The sequence below is a fragment of the Arachis ipaensis genome, chromosome B5 (genome assembly GCF_059453495.1).
Source record: "Arachis ipaensis isolate K30076 ecotype BB chromosome B5, ASM5945349v1, whole genome shotgun sequence".
In the NCBI taxonomy this organism is placed as follows: domain Eukaryota; kingdom Viridiplantae; phylum Streptophyta; class Magnoliopsida; order Fabales; family Fabaceae; genus Arachis; species Arachis ipaensis.
Genome location: NC_142440.1, coordinates 5,288,531 through 5,300,544, shown reverse-complemented (window position 1 = coordinate 5,300,544; position 12,014 = coordinate 5,288,531). Strand labels below are relative to the sequence as shown.

At 30.4% G+C, this 12,014-nt stretch overlaps 2 protein-coding genes and 1 non-coding gene across 4 annotated transcripts; 2 read left to right on the top strand and 1 right to left on the bottom strand.

Annotated features, from left to right (window-relative positions):
* Positions 1 to 5,167: 5,167 nt before the first annotated feature.
* Positions 5,168 to 9,670, top strand: LOC107640013 (SNF2 domain-containing protein CLASSY 3-like). 2 transcript variants are annotated; one of them, XM_088486382.1, is made up of 3 exons: positions 5,168 to 6,694; positions 6,781 to 6,954; positions 7,402 to 9,670. In XM_088486382.1, the coding sequence occupies exons 1-3, from the start codon at positions 5,480 to 5,482 to the stop codon at positions 9,214 to 9,216; spliced, it is 3,204 nt and encodes a 1,067-aa protein (XP_088342508.1). In that variant the 5' UTR covers positions 5,168 to 5,479; the 3' UTR covers positions 9,217 to 9,670. The 2 variants fall into 2 exon arrangements, with proteins under 2 accessions (XP_088342508.1, XP_088342507.1); XM_088486381.1 differs by having other exon boundaries at positions 6,778 to 6,954.
* Positions 9,671 to 10,286: 616 nt separating this feature from the next.
* Positions 10,287 to 10,359, bottom strand: TRNAE-CUC (transfer RNA glutamic acid (anticodon CUC)). The gene has a single exon. It is a non-coding gene; the product is annotated as a tRNA-Glu (tRNA).
* A 54-nt stretch (positions 10,360 to 10,413) lies between these two features.
* Positions 10,414 to 11,430, top strand: LOC107641645 (large ribosomal subunit protein eL43). The gene is made up of 5 exons (XM_016345128.3): positions 10,414 to 10,530; positions 10,629 to 10,668; positions 10,827 to 10,915; positions 11,007 to 11,089; positions 11,181 to 11,430. Exons 1-5 carry the CDS (start codon positions 10,528 to 10,530, stop codon positions 11,242 to 11,244), a joined length of 279 nt encoding a protein of 92 aa, XP_016200614.1. The 5' UTR covers positions 10,414 to 10,527; the 3' UTR covers positions 11,245 to 11,430.
* The last annotated feature ends 584 nt before the right edge of the window (positions 11,431 to 12,014 follow it).

Genomic DNA, 12,014 nt, shown 5'->3' with positions numbered 1-12,014 from the left:
GCGGATACGATCCGATCCATGGACACCCCTAAAAGTCGGTGTAGGGTGAGGCTCAACCCTTTGAATTGGGTCTTTCATTTGGATCTGAGTCTTAGCGTTGGGTCAGGATATGAACAATGATCATATGGAGTATTAATATTGTTTCTCAATATTTTCTCTTATTTTTATATAGTATTTGGATATGACAACGGAATTTACAATATCACATATAAACGTATTTATTTTTCACTTGTTTTACAAAATATATTATATGAATGTTTTATACTAAAATATTTTTGTCACTAATAATTGAATAAAAACAATAATTTTAATTAATTTTTAATGATAACAAATACATAAAAAGTTAAAATTTTATAAAAATAATTTTAATAAAAGTATATAAGGAGTATACTTAATAGCAAACTCCTTTCTATGCTAAAAATATTAATAATATTTTAATTAGAATTCAATCACATAACTAATGTTTTAAAGTTATTTTATTTTAAATTTTAAATATAAATTATAAATTATAAATTATAAAATTTTAACCTTAAATTATAAACTCTTCTTAAAAAATAGTTTTAAAAAAGATAATTTCATAATAAAAAGTTAGTTAATATTATATTATCCGATTAAAAATTAGAAAATTTTTGGAAACTAATAATTTTTAATATTTTTATTATTATTTAATCAATATAAATATTAAATAATTGTCTTGAATAAATAAATTTTATTAATTTATGTGTACAAATTTTAAAAATATGGGTATATACGATATTGATTTACGTATACAAAATTTTAATATATATATATATATATATATATATATATATATATATATATATATATATATTAGATTATACTACGTGTATACTAAAATCAGCTATCAAAGTCAATCACTAATATAAAATACATATTAAAAGTAAATTAAATCACATATATATATATATATATATATATATATATATATATATATATATACACAAATATATTAATAATTAATTTTAGTGGCTAATTTTAGTATATAACTAATATTTTTTTATATAAATTATATATTTTGTATGTACAAAATTTTTGTAAATAAAAAAAAAATTCTTAGTGACTGAGCATTACTCTAGAAACTAAAGGATAGAAAGAGTTTCAAGTGTATCGAAAATCGGTGTTCCAGTTATTTTAACCGTTGATCTGAATTATAAAAAAATATATAATATATATTAATTGAAATTAACGACTAAAATAACTGAAATACCGGTATTTTCGGTACACTTAAAATTTTTTCTAAAGGATAAAGGAAAATTGAAAGGTGTGTTGTTGGTGCTTGACTGCTTGTTCATTGATTAGTCTTCCAATTTCACCATTCACCATTCATTCTCTAATCCTGATACTGATACTGTTACTGTTACGGTTACTCACACTACTCACTACTCTCTTCTCACTCCTCACTAATATACATTGTCTGTTTTTTCTCTTTTTTTAAGAAACGCCACTGGTTATCCGGAAGAAATAAAGCAATCTTTTCAGGAGATGTTGCATGAGAAATGAGAGAGAGGAAACAGAAACGGAACGCAGACCACCAGGGTGAGTGGGATCCATGGTGTCACGAGTTTTTTTAATGTGATCCTGCTTCTTTGTCAGATTATTTGCTATTTTAATGCCTTTTAATTAATTAATATACAAAAGAAACCACTTTTCATTTACGATGATGCACGGATACTGACATGAATATGAAAGCTGAAACAGATACAACATGAAATATGTCGATACTTGAATTTTAATATAAAATATGTTGACACTTTGAATTTTAAAATTTTACAACACACTGAATAATTTTTTAAATAAATTGTAATAATATTTTAATATTTTATTAATATTAAAATATAATTTAATTTTTTAATTATTTTTAATATTTTATTTTAATTATGTCAAATATTTAAAATAATTTTTTATTTTAATAAATAATAATATATACTATATCTAAATTTATTTATATGAAACTGATCATTATTAATCGTTAAATGATAATTTAATTAAATTTATCAAATTAATTTTAGTTTACTCGTTAAATGTTAATCTTTTATCTCATAATTTAAAATTTTTTACCCAAAATATTGTTAAACAACTCTTTTATCCCCTGATCAAAATTAACATTTGCGTGACTTGTTGTAAAGAGAAAAAATAATACTACTTCAAAAATAACTTTTATTTAAACTACAGCTTTATTTTACTTACTTACTGATAAGACTTTTTTTTATTTTAACTTATTTGACCATTATCATTATAATTTGGTATATTTTTGTCCTATCTTAACTATGTCAAAGTAGAATATTGGTTCATTACTAAAATATTTTTATGAATTTACCTCTGTTAAAATTGACATTGAATTTTTTTTTTGGTCTTATTGAATTAGTGTTTATGTTTAATAAATCTACAAAGAGTAATTCAAAAAAAGAAAATTTTTGATAATAGTTAATTATAGTTATTTTTAGAATACTTGTTAAATACGTTTAAATGATGTCAATTTTTTGTCCTGGTTATTGTCTTGAGTTTATCCTATTACATTTGCTGTCCTTTTATCACTAAGTATATATTATAGTAAACCTTTTTTCTAATGTGGATTATACTGACACATCTTTATTTGCACAATGTTACTGAAAATATACTTTTGTTAAACTATCTATGTTTTAAAGTAAATATAATTTTTACTTACAAATAATATTATATCAATATAAAATAATTTGATGTTAAAAATAAAACTTAATTTATTATATAAAAATAGAAAAATAAATAAAAATATACTCAAATTTTCACTCAAATTTCTATTATCACTGAAAAAATTATTCATACCACATAAAAGTAGAATTGATAACAGAATTTTATTTTAATATATACCAATAATTTACTAAAAAATTTAAGAGTACATCTATACTCCATATGCAAATCAATTAATTAGGATTCAATCACATAACTAATTTATTTTGAGTTAATATTAATTAATGTTTTAAAGTTATTTTATTTTAAATTTTGATTATAATTTTTAAATTATAAATTACAAAATTTTAACTTTAAATTATAAACTCTTCTTAAAAGATAGTATTAAAAAAAGATAATTTTGTATATATTAAAATCAAATGCAATCAAGTTTGAAATTCAGTGTAGAATGATGCCCAATTTTTTTTGGGTCAAGTTAACAACGAGTTGTCGTATGGGAAATGAGAGAGGGAGGGAAACAGAAACGGAACGGCGACCAGAGTGGGTGGGACCCATTGGTGACACGAGTTTTTTTAATGTGATCCCGCTATTTTGTCGGGTTATCTGCTAAATTAATGATTATACAAAGAAAATCACTCTTTATCATGATCACTGATATGAATATGAAAGTTGGAACTTGGGACAGAGACAACATAAGATATGTCAACACGTAAATTTTAAAATTATATAAGACACAGAATATTTGTTTAGATAAATTATAATGATATTTTAATATTTTATTGATATTAAAATATAATTTAATTATTTTAATTATTTTTAATATTTTATTTTAATTATATCAAATATTTAAAATAATTTTTTATTTTAATAAATAATAATATATATTATATCTAAATTTATTTATGTGAAACTGATAATTAATAATCGTTAAATAATAATTTAGTTAAATTTATTAAATTAATTTTAGTTTACTCGTTAAATGTTAATCTTTTATCTCATAATTTAAAACTTTTTACCCAAAATATTATTAAACAACTCTTTTATCTTTGCGTGACTTTTTTTTTTTTTTGTGAAAAGAAAAAATAATACTACTTCAAAAATAACTTTTACTTAGACTACATCTCTATTTTACTTACTTATTAATAGGAATTTTTTTTATTTTAACTTATTTGACTATTATCACTATAATTCGGTATATTTTTGTCCTATCTTAATTATGTCAAAGTAGAATATTGATTCATTATTAAAACATTTTTATAAAATTACTTATGTTAAAATTGACATCGAATCATTATTTTTTTTTGCTGTTATTGAATTAGTGTTTATGTTTAATAAATCTATAAAGAGTAATTCGAAAAAAGAAAATTTTTAATAATAAGTAATTGTAGCTATTTTTAGAATATGTGTTAAATACGTTTAAATGATGTTAATTTTTTCCCTAGTTATTGTTTTGAGTCTATCCTATTGCATTTGCTGTCCTTTTATCATTAGTATATATTATAGTAAACTTTTTATTTTTAATATAGATTATGCTGATATATTTTTATTTATACAATGTTGTTGGAAATATACTTTTGTTAAACTGTCTATATTTTAAAGTAAATATAATTTTTACTTACAAATAATATTATATCAACATAAAATAATTTGATATTAAAAATAAAACTTAATTTATTATATAAAAATAAAAAAATAAATAAAAATACATCCAAATTTTCATTCAAATTTTTATTATCACTGAAAAAATTACTCACATTACAAAAAATAGAATTAATAACAGAATTTTATTTTAGTATGTACAAATAATTCACTAAAAAATTTAAGAGTACATCTATACTCTGTATAAAAATCTAAATATATTTTTGTCTATTTTTTATATAAAGATAATATGATAATATAGAGTATCAATATTATCTTTATTTTTATATAGTATTTGGATATGGCCACGGAGTTTACGATATTACATATAAACGTATTTATTTTTCACTTGTTTCACAAAGTACATTATATGAATGTTTTATACTAAAATATTTTTGATATAAATTATATATTTTGTATGCACACAATTTTTAACAAATAAATTTTATCAATTTATGTGTACAAATTTTAAAAATATGAGTATAAACTATATTGATTTATATGTATAAAATTTTAATATATATATATATATAAATATAAATTAGACCATGTACGTATACATTAAAATCAGTCACTAATATAAAATATATGTTAAAATATAAATACATATTAAAAATAAATTAAATTACACACATATTTATACATAAATATATTAATAATTAATTTTAATGAATAATTTTAGTATATAAATAATATTTTTGATATAAATTATATATTTTGTATGCACACAATTTTTGTAAATATAAATATAAGACAAAAAAAAATATTTGTTAATGACTGAGCATTACTCTACAAATTAAAGGATAAAGGAAAATTGAATGGTGTGTTGTTGGTGCTTGACTGCTTGTTGGTGAAGTTGTAGAAGAGCAGAGCAGTGGCGCTTTTCGTTGATTGGTCTTCCTATTTCACCATTCACCATTCACTCTCTCAATCCTGTTACCGTTACTGTTACTCACACTACTCACTACTCTCTTCTCGCTCCTCCCTAATATACACTTTCTGTTTTTCCTCTTTTTTTTAAGAAACGCCACTGGTTATCGGGAAGAAATAAAGCAATCTTTTCAGGTTGATCTTCCCATAAAGGGGCAAAATTCTCGTACTCGCTTCCTGCCATACTCTCAAAAAAGGACATTTCTTTTTCTCTTTTGCAACCATGCATTCCAACACTGTTCCTGTTGCCTCCAGAACTCGTTCCAGAACCCCCGCCACAACCACCATGAGCCTTAGTAGCTCCGACGATGACGAAGTCGTCGTTAAAGGGGAAACTCCCCCGAAACCTCAACCTGAACGCGGCAGCACAGAAGAAGAAGAAGAAGGCAGCGGTAACAGAGACAGCGAGAATGTGAAGGAGGGCGAGAACAGAGAAGATATAACGAGGAAAAGAAGAAAATTTGGGGTTGACATTTTGATTGACCAGAGTCTCAGCCCCGATGGTAAGAGTGTTGCACACAGGACTCGTTCCCATTTCCCGAAGAGCAAGAAGAACCTCCTTTTTGGGACTTTTAGTCAACCAATTTGCCTTGCTGATGATGATGAAGAACAAGAACAAGAACAAGAACAAGAAAAGGAAGAAGGGCAACAACCTGGGAAGCAAGGTGAAGATGATGAAGAAGAACATGTGGAGGAGGAGGAGGAGGACGAGGAGGAGGAGGAGGGGGAGGAGGACGAAGACGACGACGACGAGTCTCTTTATGAATCAGAAGAAACTGATTTGGAGGAGGAGGATGATGATGATGACGACGACTACAGCGTAGAGAGGGATGCATGTATGAACAATGTGGCCAATTTTGAAGGGAAGAAGCAAAAGCGGAAGCGTGTTGATGTGGCTAGCATGTTAAGGGATATGATGTTTGGCAAGGGAGAGGTGCCTCTGCTGGAGTCTGTGGAAGAAGAATCAGGTGCAACTGTGGTGACCATGGACGTGCCAACAAGGTCCCCTTTCAACAGTGAGAAGCACGCGCCACCGGAGAAATCGACTGACCAGGAGGAAGTGTTGGATGCTATTTGGGCTGAGATGGAGCGTGGCTTCAGCTCTGATCCTGTTGAAGAGGGACATGGTTCTAATGAATTCAAATGCAGAGGTTCCAAGAGGGAAAAGGGATCTGCTTTTGAATTCACAAGGAAGATAGAAGATCAAGATCTTGGTGGGGAGTTTCAGGATTGTGTTGCCCAAGAGAAGGGTAAATTGTCTAGCAAGTCAAGCATTGAGGAGGGAAATTCATGTGTGGATTTTCCTTTCAAGTTTACTTTTTTAACTAAGGAACTGCCAGCTGAGAAATCCCAAGATGAGAAAGAAATAGATAGGATCTGGTCTGAGATGGAGCTTGGTCTTCATGTTATCCAACAAGACTCTGCTTCTGCTCCTCAGGTTGGTTGTTTCCCTCCACTATTACAACAGTCACATTCTATGCTATATGATTTTAGTGAAGGTAAATTATGTTTTCTCATCAGCAGGGTGAAAATAATGCTGATCGTGATCAATTTCCGGTGGAAGGTGATGCTAACACACCCCCTTTTTTTCGCTGTCGAAAAGGGGAACACAATCTTGTTCTTGATGAGGAAATTGGGCTTATCTGTAAATATTGCTTGCATGTGGCACAGGAGATCAAGAATTGGGTTCCTCCTTTTGTAAGTCATTTGCCTTTGATCTAATATACACATTAGAATAGAGCCTGCTTGTGGATTGTTTGCAACTGATTTCTATGCTTGTGATTAATGAGTTAAAGCTTACCATTTCTCAGATAAATTTGAGCATTTATATTGCTTGTTTCACAATATATTAAATTATTTTTGGCTACATCCTATCTAGTAAGTTTCTTCTTTAGCTCTAGGGATTACATACATCTTGCATGTTATATTCTTTACATGGTATATCACTTAAATAGAGTATGTGGTTATTGATTGTATTGCCATGCAAATGGCTTTGGATATTAAGGTGGCTCTAAAGTTATGCAGTTAACTGATGATCTATCCATGTATGAGTGAGTGAGTATATAGAAATTATGTCATTCTACTCTTTACGTGCCATTTTCAACTAATTATTTGTGCGTTGATACGATACCTTGGCGTATGCAGGTTGAAAGTCCATGGGAAAAATCTGACAGGAGAGATTATTATTATTATGGGGATGATGTTGACCGGTCTGTCTTTGATGAGCTTCATGATCGAACTTCTTTGAGTGATGATTATAACCTTGGTAATCACAAGGGGACAGTGTGGGATATGATTCCTGGAGTGAAGAAGACTATGTATCCTCATCAATGCGAAGCTTTTGAATTTCTCTGGAGTCATTTAGCTGGTGGAATTTTTCTTGATCAGCTTAAAGGAGAAAACACTGGAAATGGATGCGTTGTATCTCATGCTCCTGGCACGGGGAAAACCCGTCTTGCTATTGTATTTATCCAGAGTTACATGAAGTTATATCCAGCATGCTCACCAATGATCATTGCTCCTAAAAGCATGCTCCTTACATGGGAAGAGGAGTTCAAAATATGGAAGGTTGACATTCCCTTTCACAATGTGAACAATTCTGAATACTCTGGCAACGAGAATGAAACAGCTCTTAATCTTATCAATAAATTTGGTCGAAATGCTTCGACTCAGGCAGCAAAGCGGAATTGTCGTACAGCTAAGTTTTATTCCTGGAAGCTTGGCAAAAGCATCTTGGGAATTAGCTACAAATTGTTCGAGCTACTTACCCGGGAGGGCTCCCGGGACAAGGTCATGAGGAAGTTCCTTCTTGAACAGCCTAGTTTGCTAGTTCTTGACGAAGGGCACACTCCCCGCAATAAGACATCTGCTGTATGGAAATCCGTCTCTGAAATTGAAACAAAGAGACGCATCATCCTTTCCGGAACTCCCTTTCAAAATAACTTTAGGGAGCTATACACCACACTGTGCTTGGCAAGGCCTAAATTTGCTGATTTGAATCCAAGAGATGAACATAGAGGGAGATGGCGATATCTTGTCAGTTCATATGGAAAGGTTACTGATACCAGTAGAAAATTAAAGATATTGAAAGAGATCCGAGAAATGATTCAACCTTTTGTTCATGTATACAAGGGAACCATACTGCAAGACAGTCTCCCAGGGTTGAGGCAGTTGGTAGTCATATTGAAGCCAACCCAGTTGCAGGAGAAATTGCTTCAAGATCTTAAGAAGAGATTTGATAATGTGCTTAAATTAGAATACGAAGAGTCTGTAGCAGCATTTCATCCTTCTCTTTGCGAGCTAGCTGAAGACAAGGAGAAGATACAAAAGTGTAGATTGAACCCCAACGAAAGTGCCAAAACAAAGTTCTTAATGGAACTTATCAGGATCAGTGGAATTTTCAATGAAAAAGTTTTGGTTTTTAGTCAATTCATTGAACCTTTGAAGCTTCTACTGAGCCAGCTGAAGCAGCATTTTAGTTGGACTGAAGGAAGAGAGGTGTTACAAATGCATGGAAAACAAGAAGCAAAGCTTCGTCAGGCTTCAATCCACACTTTCAATGATCCGAACAGCAAAGTAAAGGTAATGCTAGCATCAACCAAGGCTTGTTACGAAGGTATCAGTTTGGTAGGTGCCTCCAGGGTTGTTTTGCTTGATGTTGTGTGGAATCCCTCGGTTGAGAAGCAAGCAATAAGCCGTGCTTATAGGCTCGGCCAAAAGAAGCTTGTGTTTACTTACCATTTGATCACCAAGGGGACAACGGACGAGAAAAAATGTGGTCGACAAGCTGTGAAGGATCAGTTGTCAGAGTTGGTGTTCTTTCATACCGAAGGTGGGGCTCAAAATCGTCAACTCTTTTCATCCGCTTTGGAAGATGAAATTCTGGAGCAGATCATTGAGCAAGAAAAGTTCAGACACATAATTGAAAAAGTAGCTATTAAGAAACCAAATCTACTTTGAGACATGGTTTCTATCCCTCTCTTGTTTGCCTATATCTTGGATACCAGCAAAACAACTTATGGCTATTTTTTCAGTACATAGTTTCTTAAGGCTTTTAGTGATATAGCAAATGTGGACTGGTTAGATCTTGCTTGATACACAGCTTCACATGGCTGTTCTTGAGTACATAGCTTCTTATGGCTGATCTTCTGGGTACATAGACTCCTGTGGCCGTATTTTGGGTACATAGTTTCTCATGGCTGCTTATATAGCTTCTTATGGCTTTTGGTATAGCTAATGTACTTTCTTATGCTCTCTGCTTATATAGCTTCTTGTGTCTTATGGTGTCAACTGTTTAGTGATAACTTTTTTTTTTTCCTTTCAAGGATAAGATGTATTTTATAAATGAAATGAACAGTACAAAGTGGACCATAGAGGGTCATCAGCAAAGTGAAACAGGATACCCAATCAAGAATTAGATTTACCATCTTTCACAGACCATTTTATAGCCCCTTTTCAGTCACCTTTCTTCCAGAATTATTCTCCATTCCCATAAAAGGAGGGTTCATAATATACTTGTTTTTGAAGACTCTCTGGAACAAGCACTGTTCTAGCGACAGATTTAATTAGCAATTTTCTTCTGCACTTGCAGATAGCATACTTTCTTACCATTATGAAAAGCCTGCTTCATACTTTATTAATAACCATGCAAAAAGTCTGGGATTTAGACCACTGGATTGTCTATGAAAAGCGAAGGAATTTGTCTTTAATTCCAGATTAGGAATGCCTAGAAATCTACCATAGTCTACTCTCTAGATTCACCTTCTGACCACTTAGATACTCATAAATTCCAGAAATTTCCAGCGAGATATGACAATCCTGCTCAGAAACATTTAGGATACGCTAAACCTATTTAACAAAATTATTTAATAATAAGAAATACTAGGAAATTAATATTTTTTTTCCTTTTGCATTTAACATTAATATAACAGAAGGGTTAAAATTTAATAATAAGAAATACTAGGAAATTAATATTTTTTTTCCTTTTGCATTTAACATTAATATAACAGAAGGGTTAAAATGCAAAAAGTTTCCGTTGCCGGGACTTGAACCCGGGTCTCTCGGGTGAGAGCCGAGTATCCTAACCACCTAGACTACAACGGAATTGCAAACATTTGTCTACCATGAATTATTCATTATTAAAAGAAAAATCCATGGCATGAGAGAGGAATTTTTAGGGTTTCCGTAACGGTGCGCAAGTTATGTACTCCACTTTCGTTTGGGTGCGGCTCTCTCACTTTTGTTTCACACAGCGCCTTCGATCCAGAAAACATGGTATTCTCTCTCTTCTCCCTTTCCCGAATCCAATGCCTCGTCGCTTTTCTTTTCGATCATGAAGCTTACTAACTTACATAATCATCCCCTAATTGCAGACTAAGAGAACGAAGAAGGCAGGCATCGTCGGAAAATATGGTACGTTCCGTAATGACGCTTTCACTTGAAAACCTAAAATGCGCTCTCTTAGTATACGCATAATTGATGGTAGGTTTAAAATGAATAGTCAATAAGTATATATGCATTATTTCTTTTGAGTTCGCAATTTTGAATTTATTGGATTTTTAATGTGACAGGTACCAGATATGGTGCTAGTCTGCGGAAGCAGATTAAGAAGATGGAGGTTAGTCAGCACAGCAAGTTCTTCTGTGAATTTTGTGGCAAGGTATGTAAGAGCGAAACCCAGCCAAAGGAGTCTTTAGAATATTAAGTGATTTATGTTTTGATAATTTCTTTAACTGTGTTGGCGGTTGCAGTATGCTGTGAAGAGGAAGGCTGTAGGAATATGGGGATGCAAGGATTGTGGAAAAGTGAAAGCAGGCGGTGCCTACACATTGAAGTAATGTTCCATTCTTCCTTCTTTCTTTCTACTCAAATTGATATCTTTTTGTTCTCAAACATGCTCACTTTGTTTTGCTCTATTCTGGCAGCACCGCTAGTGCCGTCACTGTGCGGAGTACTATCCGGAGGTTGAGGGAACAAACTGAGAGTTAAGCATTTTGGTTTGTGCAAGCTTTTGGGCAATAGCTTTACGAAATTATTAGTTTATGTTTAGAGAACCGGATTGTTTGAACTGAATCATGTTATATCTGATTGAGATTTCACTCTGTCCAATTGCACGGAACTGTTTCTTGTTATTGAAACAGCATTGCTACATAGTTTTATTTCTTTTTGTGGTTCTTTCGTCGTTGCATGTCAATCCAATTCAATTTGCTTCGTATTGATTAAGGTAATTGCTATGATGACTAAAAGTATTTGACTAACTTATGGGTAGCAAGAGCTAGACTTTCCTTTCATTGGTTTAAATATTAGCACTTTACAATAGTATCATGTTCACTAGTCAGTAGCACTTTATAATATGACCAATTTTTTATAATATAAAATATAAATTTAATTTTGATACATTAACATATTATTTGGTTCAAAGGAATATGATAAAAAAGAATAAATAAAAAAATAGATGAAAAATCAAAATTTTCATTATTTGAATGACTATAAAAAATTAAAAAGAAAAGAATAAATTAGTGTGGGATTCATCCAAATTTTTCTCTTCCATCATGAGATAAAAACTCATGAGAAAGAACAAATAATGGTATAATTACAAATGTTATTCATTGTTATATTATTATTAATAATTATCAATACAAATGTAGTTTTAATACTTTTAAATTTTTAATATTATTATAATAAAAATTTATATTTAAATATTATATGTATTAAATAAATCATTTAAATTAAATATATAAAATATAAATAAAGATATT

Excerpts from the sequence above, each read along its gene's own strand:
- LOC107640013 (XM_088486381.1), top strand. The coding sequence starts at position 5,480 with ATGCATTCCAACACTGTTCCTGTTGCCTCCAGAACTCGTTCCAGAACC. Across the intron at positions 6,695-6,777 it reads ACTCTGCTTCTGCTCCTCAG|CAGGGTGAAAATAATGCTGA; the intron begins GTTGGTTGTTTC and ends TTTTCTCATCAG. Across the intron at positions 6,955-7,401 it reads AGAATTGGGTTCCTCCTTTT|GTTGAAAGTCCATGGGAAAA; the intron begins GTAAGTCATTTG and ends TGGCGTATGCAG.
- LOC107641645 (XM_016345128.3), top strand. Across the intron at positions 10,669-10,826 it reads AGGCATCGTCGGAAAATATG|GTACCAGATATGGTGCTAGT; the intron begins GTACGTTCCGTA and ends TTAATGTGACAG. Across the intron at positions 11,090-11,180 it reads GGCGGTGCCTACACATTGAA|CACCGCTAGTGCCGTCACTG; the intron begins GTAATGTTCCAT and ends CTATTCTGGCAG.